The sequence below is a fragment of the Mobula birostris genome, chromosome 6, assembly GCF_030028105.1.
Source record: "Mobula birostris isolate sMobBir1 chromosome 6, sMobBir1.hap1, whole genome shotgun sequence".
Taxonomy (NCBI): domain Eukaryota; kingdom Metazoa; phylum Chordata; class Chondrichthyes; order Myliobatiformes; family Myliobatidae; genus Mobula; species Mobula birostris.
In genome coordinates this window covers 164,676,728-164,690,415 of record NC_092375.1, presented here as the reverse complement: position 1 = coordinate 164,690,415, position 13,688 = coordinate 164,676,728, and the positions used below count along the sequence as shown (strand labels likewise).

The window sequence follows — 13,688 nt, the reverse complement described above, 5'->3', positions numbered from 1 at the left end:
TTCCATTAGGTGTCGATCACCTTTTTATGAAGAAATTTTACTAATGGTCATTACTATTGGCTTTTTACTGAGGTTGTAAGATGTTTTTTTAAATCTCTGGGGGATGAGATTTACTTTATGCCACAGTTTTCTCCCCATTTTCTCCTTCCCTGATACCCTATGGTTTGTGATCATTTTAGCCCCAAACCTTATCCTGACTTTCTGTCCACAAGTGCAAATGTCCACCAATCGGGAATAGAACTATTGATGAATTTTCTCTGATTTGTAATGTTATAACCAGCTGTACTATTTCTAAAAGGTTAACTCAGAATCAGAATCAGCTTTAATATCACTGGCAAGTGACGTGAAATTTGTTAATAAGCAGCAGCAGTTCAATGCAATACATAATCTAGCAGAGAAAAAAATAATAAAGTAAAAATAATAATAATAAATAAACAAGTAAATCAATTACAGTATATGTATATTAAGTAGGTTTAAAAATGTGCAAAAACAGAAATACTGTATATTAAAAAAAAGTGAGGTAGTGTCCTTTTAGGAAACGGATGGCAGAGGGGAAGAAACTGTTCTTGAATCGCTGAGTGTGTGCCTTCAGTGTGTACCTGATGGTAGCAGTGAGAAAAGGGCATGCCCTGGATGCTGGACGTCCTTACTAATGGATGCTGCCTTTCTGAGACACTGCTCCCTGAGGATGTCCTGGGTACTTTGTCGGCTAGTACCTAAGACGGAGCTGACTAGATTTACAACCTTCTGCAGCTTCTTTCAGTCCTGTGCAGTAGCCCCTCCAAACCAGACAGTGATGCAGCCAGATGATGGGGTGAAATTATAGCTTTTCATGGCACAGTGCATTTTGTTTTAACATCGATCATCAAGCTTGCAGTACATCTTAATTACTTTCACAACTGCTGTTTGAATGGAAGCACTTCTTACTTGTAACTGGGGTTTAGCTTTATTGAACTTATCTTGCAATTTCACAATAGCTTCAAGATTGCAACCAAGCTCAAAATTAGACTTTGGAACAAGGTCATCTTCCAGCATCTTTAAACCATGAATTGTCTGAATAAAACAAGAGAACTGCATTGACCTTTCATGTGAAATAATATTTACATTCTCAAAATTACTGGTAAGTGAACAACACAACACTTTACATAAACACACATATATATTTATAAACTTGAATAAAAATATACATTAATTGAGACCTAGGCTATCGATTAATGGAGGATGAATAACTAGGATATAGTAATTAATATTAGCATCTGAGGAACAAAACACATGATGCTAACACTGTTCTGAGCAGAATTATCTGCAGCTTAATGTGAAAAAGACTAAGGAGTTGGTGGTAGACCTGAGGAGAGCTAAGGTACCGATGACCCCTGTTTCCATCCAGGGGGTCAGTGTGGACATGGTGGAGGATTACAAATACCTCGGGATACGAATTGACAATAAACTGGACTGGTCAAAGAACACTGAGGCTGTCTACAAGAAGGGTCAGAGCCGTCTCTATTTCCTGAGGAGACTGAGGTCCTTTAACATCTGCCGGACGATGCTGAGGATGTTCTACGAGTCTGTGGTGGCCAGTGCGATCATGTTTGCTGTTGTGTGCTGGGGCAGCAGGCTGAGGGTAGCAGACACCAACAGAATCAACAAACTCATTTGTAAGGCCAGTGATGTTGTGGGGATGGAACTGGACTCTGATGGTTGTGTCTGAAAAGAGGATGCTGTCCAAGTTGCATGCCATCTTGGACAATGTCTCCAATCCACTACATAATGTACTGGTTGGGCACAGGAGTACATTCAGCCAGAGACTCATTCCACTGAGATGCAGCACAGAGCGTTATAGGAAGTCATTCCTGCCTGTGGCCATCAAACTTTACAACTCCTCCCTTGGAGGGTCAGACACCCTGAGCCAATAGTCTGGTCCTGGACTTATTTCCTGGCATAATTTACATATTACTATTTAATTATTTATGGTGCAATTGTAGCAAAAACCAATTTCCCCCGGGATCAATAAAGTATGACTATAAGAAGTTCATGCATTGCACATGGAATGACAAATGCTGTAGATTTCACCAGTCTCTATCAGGTGCTATGGAAGTAGGGTGCGTGCAAAGATCATGTTTCGTTGTTTTCAAATACACCAGTTGTAATTACAAAGAGGCCGCCCAAGTGCTTGCTGCACAAAATCCCTAGAACCATTTGAAACTCCAGTAAGTTGTAAATGAAACATTCCCATTAGCAGAAAGAATATGTGTTCTTTGTAGAAAAAGTTCAGTCTTCTCACACTGAATAGGTAATTTAAAGACATGGAGGGTACAGTTTGAGAAAAATGTTCATTACCTGCTTGGAAAACTAATTAGAGTGGAGTCTAATTTTTGCAGGTACTATTAAATCTTGGTGGGTGGCAAGGTGGAGATATATCTCAACCAAAGGAGCTGTAAGGTGCTCCTTTCCTCCACTAGCCCACAGGTCACTCTTGGGCAAGGTGTGGCACCTTCTTGGTGTTGTGGTAACTAATAATGTTATTCCTACACTACTCAGCCACTCCCACATTGAAGGAATTCACATATTGTATAAGCGGCGTTATCAATAAAGTCTTTTGAATTTCCTGTATGCTGCTGTGTTGGTGTGTGCTCTGCACTATCCCTCCCTAATGAACACAAAAGTTAGCCTCCACACCCCCGATCAGGGTCACCTGAAATCATAGGAGAGGTGGCGGATGGTCATATATACAGCTGGTAGATATCACAAGTCCTGGTTATGTGACCACTGATGCCTGAAAAGTATTGATTATGGCTGGGTCACCAATCTTGTAAAGACCCTGAAGGTATTGGCAAACCACTTATGAAGAAAATTTGCCAAAACAATCATGGCCATGGAAAGACCATGATTGCCCACATCATACGACATGGCACATAATGAACAAATGATTAAATCTTGAGGAGATCAAGGGTGTTGTCTACAGTTTCTATCACAAACCTTAATGATCCCATCTCCTTTCCTGCAGATTAACTAAGGCTGGTCCAAACTACTCAAAACATTTGCCATTGTATTTGAACCTGAGATTAGAGCAGGTTCAGATTACATTTTCAGGAACTAATACATAATCCAATGAAAAATTAATTTAAAAATTATCTACTAGTGAGCAAAAGTCATATTAATAACAGTATTTCACAAATGACATACCTTTTTAAGCTCTTCTTTGAATTTCTTCCACTGTTTTTTGACTGATCTAATTTGGTTTAACTGAAGCTGACAACTTGTCCACTGTTCTGTGAGATTCAATTTTCTTTTATCTAACCGATCAATGGTACTTTCAAGTACATTTTCTGACTTTTTCAAGTTTAAATCCAAACTATCATCTTTCTGAAAAAGGAAAAATAAACTCATATCTAGAAGCAGCTGCATTGTGTGAACGTTTTGCAGTAACAGTTCTTTCTTCATTGCCTCAGTTTGTACTCACAGGTTAATAAAGAGAATTTTTCAGCCAAAGCAGCATAAAATAAATCAGCTTTCATTTGCAATTTTAGTTAAGGACAGCTTGGTCCTCCTGCAGTCGAGGTATGATAAGGGTCTTTTTAAACACACCCTTATATCAACATACTTCTTCTATAAGGGGAACTACCATGAACAAACGGATGGGGTGACCAGGGGATCGCCCTTGCTGCTGGCTATTTCTAATTTCTACATGGAGAATGTTGAGGAGAGGGCTCTGTGATCATCATCTTTATGTCCCAAATGCTTTTTCAAATATGTTGACGACACCTTTGTAGTATAGCCTCATGGACTCCAGGCACTCCAATAGTTCTGAATAGCTTACATCCAAACATACAGTTTACGATGGAGATGGAGAAGGAGAAGAATGGTTGCATCCCATTTCTAATACGATGGAAATCGGACAGTAGCCTCGGAAATGGCGTCTATCAGAAACCCACTCTCACAGATTTATGTATACCTCAACAATAACAGCCACTATCATGCTTCCCAATATAAGAGCAGTTCTTTCTACTTTGAGTAACTGTGTGAAAACTATTTCGCACCCGGAGAATCTCCCCAAGGAAATAAGATGCTTACATACGACATTCCTACAGAATAGCTCCAAGGCAAAGGAAATCAATCGGGCTCTTAAAGGAGCCAACAGAAAAACCAGGAAACCTAACAATGAAGAGGATCCAGCCACTTCAAGTCATCTTCCCTCTACTTCCACAGTTTCTGGAAGGATTGCCAGGATCCTGAAGAAATACCAGATTAATACCCTTCACAAACACATAAGGAAGCTTAAATCACAGTTTATAAAGGTCAAAGATGACCTGAGGATGGTTGGCATTTACAGGATTCCCTGTGAATGCAGAGCAGCATGTAATGGCCAGGCAGTTCGCACGGTGGAAACCTGCAGCAAGTAGCACAGGAGGTGTTCCTTTGTGTTACCTGGAGAAATCGGTAGTAGCAGAACAGTGCACTTGCAATGGCCATAGGACTGACTTTGACAGCATAAAATACTGTGCTGCACCAATGGCTTTTGGGATCACCTGGTAAAGGAAGCCATTGAAATAAAACTGTAGGAAAAGAATTTTAACGAAGTTGAAGGTCTCATTCTAAGTAAGAACTGAAATTTGATTGTAAACAAGGTGGGTCAGTGGAAACCTAATTGGATGAGGACTAACCAATCTGGAGGAGTGAACGATGGGGCTATAAATATCACCAGACTAGATCTGCCCAGGCAACATCCCTGATGAAGTTCATAATTGAATCTGACAGTCTTTATATACATTGATAAACTTGAAGGAGGAATACTTTTCTGCTGGTATCCCACAGTTTGCTGAATTTATAACTATATCAATACCTGTCATTTACATGTCATGTTTGTAATGTTTTGTATTGCTGCTTCAAAAAACTAACTTTAATGGTATTTACACCCTGGGTATGTGCGTCAATGATAGCAAACATGAAATTGAATATATATAATTAATATGAAATCATTGCATAAAGAGGCCAATCACATGAGTTTTAAATGAACAGAATGTACCAGAATTTCATTTATGTTTTGAGTCAGTATTTTCATATTCAAATTTGAACCAATTATATAAAAATGCTGGAGACATTCTGTTATAATATACACAAAATGCTGGAGCATACAGCAGGTCAGGCAGCATCTATAGAGGGAATTGCATAGTTGAAATTTTGGGCTGAGACCCTTCATCAGGACTGGAAAGAAAAGGGGCAGAAGCCAGAATCAAAAAGTATGTTGAGGAGGAGGAGGAAGATACGTGAATCCCTGTGAGAGGGGGAAGCAGGAGGGTGAAGAAGGTGGAAATAATGAGAGAAACTGGGAGGTAATAGGTGTGAAAGGGCATGAACTCTTAACTGTTACTATTTCCACATGTGCCAAATGGCCTATTGCGGTATTTTCTACTTTTATTTGACATTTCTAACATTTGCAGTTTTTGATGTTCATTTCTTGAACCAATTCTAACTCACAAGGGCAAATGAAATTTAAACAGACGCCCCAGGAAGTATTTCCATGTGAGAAGAAAATTCCAGCTGAGTTGAGGAACCTGAATGAAAACTTAATGGTTTCTTGGAGTTCAGGATCGATAACAGGTAAGTCAGGAAAAGAAGATGTAAATGCAAGCATCAATTAGAATGAGTTGAAATTGCAGACAAGCTTGCACTGAATGAATCCTATTCTCTGCCCTGTGAAAAATAGTTTTGAATGCTTCCCATAACTATTCATTTACTGTTTATCAAAAGATTCAGCCAGGTTCTTTAAGCCATCACTGCATCATGTCTGCTAAAATTGCCAAGCAAGTTTCAGGCTAAGTTATCACTACTGGGGTTCATTTGAAAATTCTGTCCTGTGTGTAAGGTCACCTAAATGAGATAGCAGAATTTGCTGTCTCCGATTCTCCTGTCTGAAATGAGGACTATGGTTCCCAGGGACTGGGTAAATGGCCGATGATTCATTAAGTCCCAGTAATCTTACTATTTTGTATTCAACTGATGGAAGAAAAATCAAAAACCCTCTAACTGTTCTGTAGTCAGACTCCTACTGATATTATAAAAACAAGTTACATTGGAAATTGAAATAAAAATAGGAAATATGAATCAAGATCTATGTTTCTTTAAATACCCTTTACATTTTCCACCTTTCAATATTCAGTACACCTTTAACTCAATTTTCAGTCATCAGCCTGAAATATCAGTCCTGCTTCAGATGCTCGTCAATCTGATGAGAATCTCCAGCAATTTCTGTTTATATCTTTTTAGTGAAGGGATTGGTATTAGGAAACTAAATACATAACATCTCTGAGCAAGTTTGTGGTTGGATTCAAAGGATGAAGCATCAACCTGATTAGACGATCTTCTCGACAGAGTTTTGCCTCTTCCAAATAAGTCAGTAGAAAGTTCCTATTGCCCAAGGGCCAAAAAAGCATGCCGAATAATAGCTAACCCGAAGTCTCATGCAGCAGAAAAGGAAAGTGCAATAACTACTGGACGGACCACTAATATTCAGAATCAGAATCAAATTTATTATCATTGACATATGTCGTGAAACTTTGTTTGTGGCAGCAGTACAGTGCAAGCCATGAAAAGTTACAATAAAAAATAAATAATGCAAACGAGGAACAGCGGGGCAGTATCCATGGACCATTCCGAAATCTGATGGCAGAGGGGAAGAAGCTGTTCCAAAAAGGTTGAGTGTGGGCCTTCAGGCTGCTGTGCCTCCTCTCTGATGGTAATAATGAGAAGAGAGCGTGTCCAGATGATGAGGGTCCTTAATGATGACTGCCACTTTCTTGAGGCACTGTCTCCTGAAGACGTCCTTGTTGGTGGGGAGGCTTGCTGAACCTACAACCCTCTGCAGCCGCTTTCAATACTGTGCGTTGGAGACTCCACTCCAGGCAGTGATGCTTTCCACTGTACATTTGAGAAATGTGCTAGCATATATCTGCTGGCATGCTTTCTTTATAATTGCATCAATACCCTTTCCACTGTTGACACTTTAATGAGGACTGGTGTCGGTTCTGACTTCCCCTTCCTGAAGTCCACAATCAATTCCTTAGTCTTGCTGATACCAAGTGTGAGATTGTTGTTTTGATACCACTCATTTAAGGCATCCGTTAGTCTTGCAAGACCATGGATCTGTGCCTGGAAAGTCTTCACTCTCCAGGGCACAGGCTTGGGCAAGGTTGTGTGGAAGACCAGCAGTTTCCCATGCTGCAAGTCTCCCCTCTCCACGAGACCGATATTGTCCAAGGGAAGGGCATTAGGACCCATACAGCTTGGCACCAGTGTCGTCGCAGAGCACTGTGTGGTTAAGTGCCTTAGCTGGGGCTCGAACTCACAACCTTCAGATCGCTGGTCCAATGCCTTAACCACTTGGCCACGTGCCCATGCATCTCAACCACTCAACCAGCTGATATATCTTACTCCTGTATGCCTCCTCATTGTCATGTGAGATTCTGCCAACAGATTTATAGATGGTGTTTGAGCTCTGCCAAAGCCACACACTCATGAGTGCAGAGGGGTTTGAGCAGTGGGCTATAAACACACATCTTCGAGGTGTGCGTGTATTGACTGTCAGCAAGGAGGAGACGTTACTACTGATCCACACTGACTGTGGTGTCCCAATGAGGAAGTCAGGAATCCAATTGCAGAGAGGGGCACGGAGGCCCAGATTTTGAAGCTTGTTGATTAGTATTGATAGGATGATGGCATTGAACACTGAGCTGTAATCGATAAAGAGCAGCCTGATGTATGTTTTGCTGTGGTCTAGGTGCTCCAAAGCCAAGTAGAGAGCCAGTGATATTGCGTCCACTGTAGACATGTTGTCGTGGAGGCAAGTTGCAGTGGTTCTAGGTCCTTACTCAGGCAGGAGTTAATTCTCGTCATGACTTAACCCCTCAAAGTGCTTCATCACAATGGATGAGAGTATCTCTGCCTCTGGGCAATAGTTATTGAGGCCGCTCACCCTGTTCTTTTTGGGCACCAGTATGATTGATGCTCTTTGGAAGGAGGTGGAAAAATCTGACTGCAGCAGTGAGAGTTTGAAGATGTTTTTGAAAACTCCATCCAATCGTTCAGCACAGGTTTTCCGTATCCTGTCAGGTACACCAGCGGGGCCTGACGCCTTTTGAGGGTTCACCTTCTTGAAAGATGTTCTGACATCAGTCTCCGAGACAGAGATCACAGAATTGCCAGCTGTCGTAGGGATTCACACTCGTGTAATTTACTATTTTCTCTTTCAAAGACTGCGTAAAAGGTTTTGAGCTTATCGGGGAATGAAGCATCACAGCCATTTACGCTGCTAGGTTTTGCCTAAAATTAAATAATGGCATGCAAGCCCTGCTACAGCAGCTGTCGTACATTCAGTTGTGTCAGGAAATCTGCACAGAATTGCCTTTCCGCTCTCATGGTGGCCTTCCACGGATCATACCTGGACTTCTCGTAAGATTCTGGATCCCCTGACTTGAACGCCACATATCCACATCTCTAGCCCTCAGCAGACTGCAAATCTCCTGGCTCATCCGGAGATTCTGGTTTAGGTACCGCATGCTTGATATGTTCTCAAAGGCATGCACTCATCCACACAGGTCTTGATGAGGTCAGTAATGAGTGTGGCACATTCATTCAAATCCAAAGACAAATCTCTGAATATGGTCCAGTCCACCAAGTCAAAGTTGCTCTGTAAGTGCTCTTCCACCTCCCTTGACCATACCTTTGCATTCCTCACCACTGATGCTGCCGTCCTCAGTCTCTGCCTGTATGCTGGGAATAGAAGTACAAAGAGGTGATCAAACTTGCCAACGTGCAGGTGTGGGAAGGCAGAGTAAGCACTCTTGATGGTAGTGTAACAGTGATCAAGTATATTGCTTCCTCTGGTACCACAGATGACATACTAGTGGTAGTTTGTCAGAGACTTCTTCAGGATGCAAGATCTCGGTGAAAGCACAAATCAGCTGCATGAACCTCAGTGTTTAATAAAGGCCAGCAAGATATGGAGATGTCAAAAACTGCTGGGAAGCTGGTGGTCCTACCAAATATAATAGTGGGCCCTTTAAAGGACATTTCTTTCCACTTCCTGCCTGTCAGCCTACAAACCAAATTATCTAGATGGCAATTTATTGCTCTAAGTTTTCAGATATTCAGTTGGACAATACCTGGGTGTACTTTGACTAGTCTGTGGAACAGCTCTCCCGATATAAATACTAGTTCTTGGATGTGTGTGACCAGGATTTGTAAGATTGACTAGGCTGGGGGCCAATTTGGTATGCAAGTTAATATCAAGTGGCCCATTCAGCATTGATCTATTCTAGTTTCAGTGTAGAACTGAGTGAATGTTAAGCATTTCAGCATATATTTCACAGTCAACCCTGTAAGTGAGTCTAGACTTAGGGCACAGTACATATAAATCAGACTGGATAAGGCAGCTAGATATTATCTTCTAAGGGCAGTTATGAACCACAATGGGTTTGCATGGCAACCTGATAGCTCTGAGGCCACCATTACTTCCAGCTACTGTTTTTGAAATTTCACTGAAATTACATTCCACAGTTGTGCCATTGTAATTTGAATGAATCAAAAGCGGGGTTAAAATACTATCTACGAGAAACACGAAGGCATTTATGAAAGCAACCTGTCCCAGTGACTGGTGACAGTGGCCAAATAATTAAATAGATAGGATGTGAATCAAATATCAAAATATCTTTTTACCACATGGGTAAAATTTGCTTTCAACGATAGTTCCAGGTCGAGGAGTAGTAGCAGTCTATTTGCATACCACTTCAACCATTTTCTATGGAAATGGAAATATTAACATCAGCCACTACAGTCACATAAATATAACAGGATACACCACACAAAGCTGTCGGAATATAATTTGGGAATCAAGTCTTGAACGGCTATAGAGAAAGAAGGCAAATGCAAATATAAATCAAGAAGTTAGGTGAAGGACAAGCAGTCTAGAATCATATATTTTTTCAAAACTAATTCAGGATTTTCATCAACATGGGTTAATTGGAGTACTTACCATATTTACTGTACTCTTGAAGTTGAATGCCAGATCTTGGAGAACAAGAAAGTTCTTAAGGACTAATTGCCATTTGGAATCAGCAAGCTCCAGCACTGACCTAGCAGTTTCTTCGCTGTCTTTTATTGTCAGAGATTGGTAACAGTCCTCGAAGCTTCTCATAGATGCTTCAACCTAACTTGTATCAAATGTATCACAGATTACTTTCAAAATTAACTCGTCACACAACACGATCTTGAAATTCAGTGAATAGTTTGATGATGGGCAAAAATTATAAACAAAGAAACAAGAAAGCAGATTATTCAGCAACCATATGAAAATACATAGAATTTAAAAAAAAAGGGGGCTAAATTCAATGGCTGCTGAATATGAACATCAAGATTATAACGCAGGTGATTAGTTAATTGAGCAAGGGATCAATATTGTAAGTGGCTAACACAGTGAAGAATCTAAATAGAATTTAATCAATAAAGTATTTTTCATTATTAGAAATATGAGCATATTAATATGCATAATATGAATCAAAATTTTGTAACAAAGTTTAGCTAATCTGAGAACTAAAAACTGTAATTAATTTTTTTACATTTGAAATTAGCATAACAATATTGAAAAGCACAGCAATTGTTCAGTAAGCTAAATGTAAACAATTCACCTCTTCAGCTTGTTTCAGAAAGTTCATGTAATATTGCAAGTGATCAATTCGTGCATTCAAGTTCCAACACAGTCCTTTCCATTCTGCATTCAGAGTAATAAACTTTTCAGAAAAAGATATTACTTCAGAGACTTCAAATGTTTCTGCCTGTTTAATGATGTCTTCAATATGTTTTAATTCACTTGCTATCACCTGAAACAAATACATTACTCCATTAACATACATTGGACCAATCAAAAGAAGATCCATTTATAAATGTTGGGCGGTATTGACCAGAGGAAGAAAAAGTTTACACAGAATTTTTAGTCAATAGCCCTTTACAGACTTGAATTATCAGTACTCTCTATTCATGCTACCTGAAATGATGAGTATTTCCAAAATTTTCCATTTATATTTTTTCCATATTTTGGCATCATCAATGTTTTATTTTTATTTTGATGGAAGGCCACATTTCTTCTTTTATCTATGTGCCCCATGCACCCATATGAAGGATTCCTGCTTTATTACATTACACATTTATTGGTGATTATAACCTGAGTGCATTTTTTCCTTCCTCAGCCAAAATACATGCTGCTTGGTACATTAATTTACAATTGTAAATTACCCCTAGTGCAGGTCATTGATAGGAGAATCAGGTGGAGTTGAAGACCATGGGAAGAACTAATTATGGGTAAATAAGTTGGAATTGATCTGAAAGTTGGTGTAGACTTGATAGGCCAAATGGCCTTCTTCAATGTCATCAGGAAATACAAGGTAATATCAGAACTAAAGTTGCTACAGACTCCTATTTTTTTTAAACCCAACATGATTTATGAACTTTAAAAGGGTTAAAGGAAGTATTTCAATTTGCGGTCTGGCTTTCCTTAACAAAATATCAAGAAAAACAAATCCCTTGCCCCTAAAAAATCTGAATCCATTCAATATTTTTGAAAGAAGAGTGTGCATAACATAATTGTAAAATAGTAACTCAATAGTCACAAACAAGAGAAAATCTGCAGATGCTGGAAATATGCAAATTAAATCTGTAAATTAATAGTGTTCTTTTGTGTGGATAATACTAGCATTAATTTCTCTGTGATTTGATTCATTTGTGATTGATTGACTGGTAAAGTGACCTTAACAGGAATTTATTGGGCTTTCTACCACCAGTATATATATTTTGATTCCTGCAATATTGTTATTTTAATAAGCACTTACATATATAATGATAAAACAATAATACTCTCCCTCCATTCAAAAATAGATTTAGAAAAAAGTCTGTAAATATGCATTACCTTTGCTTGATCAGACAGTTCCAGATATTTGTTCAGAACATCTTTGGTTTCAGAGAGACAGGAACCTGGCTCTAACTTACTGGAAAGTTGAGATCTGCATGCCTGAAGATACCCTAAGACCTTGAGAAACAGCACATCTTTGGTTAAGGCAATTTCAGAAAAAGTAACCTGAAACACTGATGCAATCTACAGCTTATTAGAGCAATCTAAGGTAGTCATTTCTAATGATAGGAAAATGAGAAATTTGTCATACAAGTATTACTTTCATTGGATTAATCCATGTGCTGTTTATAGATATCTTAACCTATGATTTAACAAAGTTAACCATTGTCAACAATACACAAGCTTTCAACTATTGTTATTTGATTGTTCTTAAAATATATTTCTATTCAATTAACAATAACATTTTCTGGAAAAACATGTTCATTTGCTTCAATAACTTAACCTTTGGTGACCTGAAAGAATGGAAGCATTGAAAAGGAAGAAACAGTTCCCTGGAAAGAAATCTATTGTCTCTGCTGTTGAAGTTTGTTTCAACATTGTTATTTAATATAATTTCTTAAAACTTCTTCACACCTTTAGCTATCAAAATGGATTCCTTTGTGTTTTGCTCAGTCAAGCGCCAGACATCAACTCTTTTCAAAAGTACAATTTTATTTAATTTGTTTTATTAGTTATGACAATGTCATTTGTGAAACCATCTAAGTGTTGTGTTATTTCAACAAGTTCTCCTAGACAAAGTTACCATCTGAACAAAAACAGCCATTTATCTGACTGAGCACAAAAAATGATCCGGTTTTCAGCTTGTGTTGAAATGTATTAAACTCTTCCTCTTGGTGTTTGTTACTGAATGTCATCTGTTTGTGCCAGTTCCTTGCAACAATGGACTAAATGTTTTCATTCTCTGATATTATTATACAGTACTTGCACCCAAATTATTAGAATATCACAACACAAATCTGTTATATTCCTACCATGTGTTTGTAAAACTACTAATTAACTAATGAAACAGATTAATGACTGCTGGACAGCAGAAATCCATACCTACCCACATGTGTATAGGCAGAGGCTCACCAAGGAATAGTACTTCTGAAATGATTTGTATGTCATTATTGGTTGCCACCTCTACAGCCTTCTATGAAGAAGAACTTTCTGTCAGAGGTTCAACGGGGCCTTATGAATCACTATGAAAGTAACCATCACTGGAGGCTTCACTACTACAGGCTTCTGCAGCCTATGAGAAGAGACACATCAAGGGTGTTGTTGTCAGCATTTTACAAATGTCTCACACGGCTTACATGCCAAGGGACACAGGACATTTCTATTTATAGGAAACAGACAGAACATACGCTCGGTTTCATATTGCAGGCAAAGTACACAAAAATTGCTATTCATTGCTCACTTTTTGCAATCAGAGCATTCCTCTACTTAAAAGGCATCAAAGTTGACCATACCTTAACTTCAAAAATAGCTTCATGCAGTTGTGTGCCTGATTCCCCACCCCGAATGTCTTCACATTAAAATAGTCAAATGTCCCTATACTTTTTCGACCAAGGGCCAATTTAACAGAATATCTAATCAGAGGAAAGGCATTCTCCATAGCTTATACAGCTTTGAGCAGCCCTATCATTGAAAGTACATCCCAGCCACTCAGCATGTCATGGGGAGAGATTACCGGAAGTTTGAGAAATTGATGTTCATGCTCTCAGGTTGGAGGCTACCCAAACGAAATGTG

At 39.1% G+C, this 13,688-nt stretch overlaps 1 protein-coding gene across 2 annotated transcripts in view; it reads right to left on the bottom strand.

Annotated features, from left to right (window-relative positions):
* The window catches only part of ccdc141 (coiled-coil domain containing 141), a 142,616-nt gene that overhangs the window by 54,705 nt on the left and 74,223 nt on the right, over positions 1 to 13,688 (bottom strand). For both annotated transcript variants that reach the window (XM_072261776.1, XM_072261777.1), the window contains exons 10-14: positions 11,954 to 12,073; positions 10,680 to 10,871; positions 10,028 to 10,201; positions 3,184 to 3,363; positions 928 to 1,053 (exon numbers count right to left, since the gene is read on the bottom strand). In XM_072261776.1, the coding sequence (XP_072117877.1) occupies positions 928 to 1,053; positions 3,184 to 3,363; positions 10,028 to 10,201; positions 10,680 to 10,871; positions 11,954 to 12,073 (792 nt within the window). The remainder of the gene's footprint in view (positions 1 to 927; positions 1,054 to 3,183; positions 3,364 to 10,027; positions 10,202 to 10,679; positions 10,872 to 11,953; positions 12,074 to 13,688) is intronic.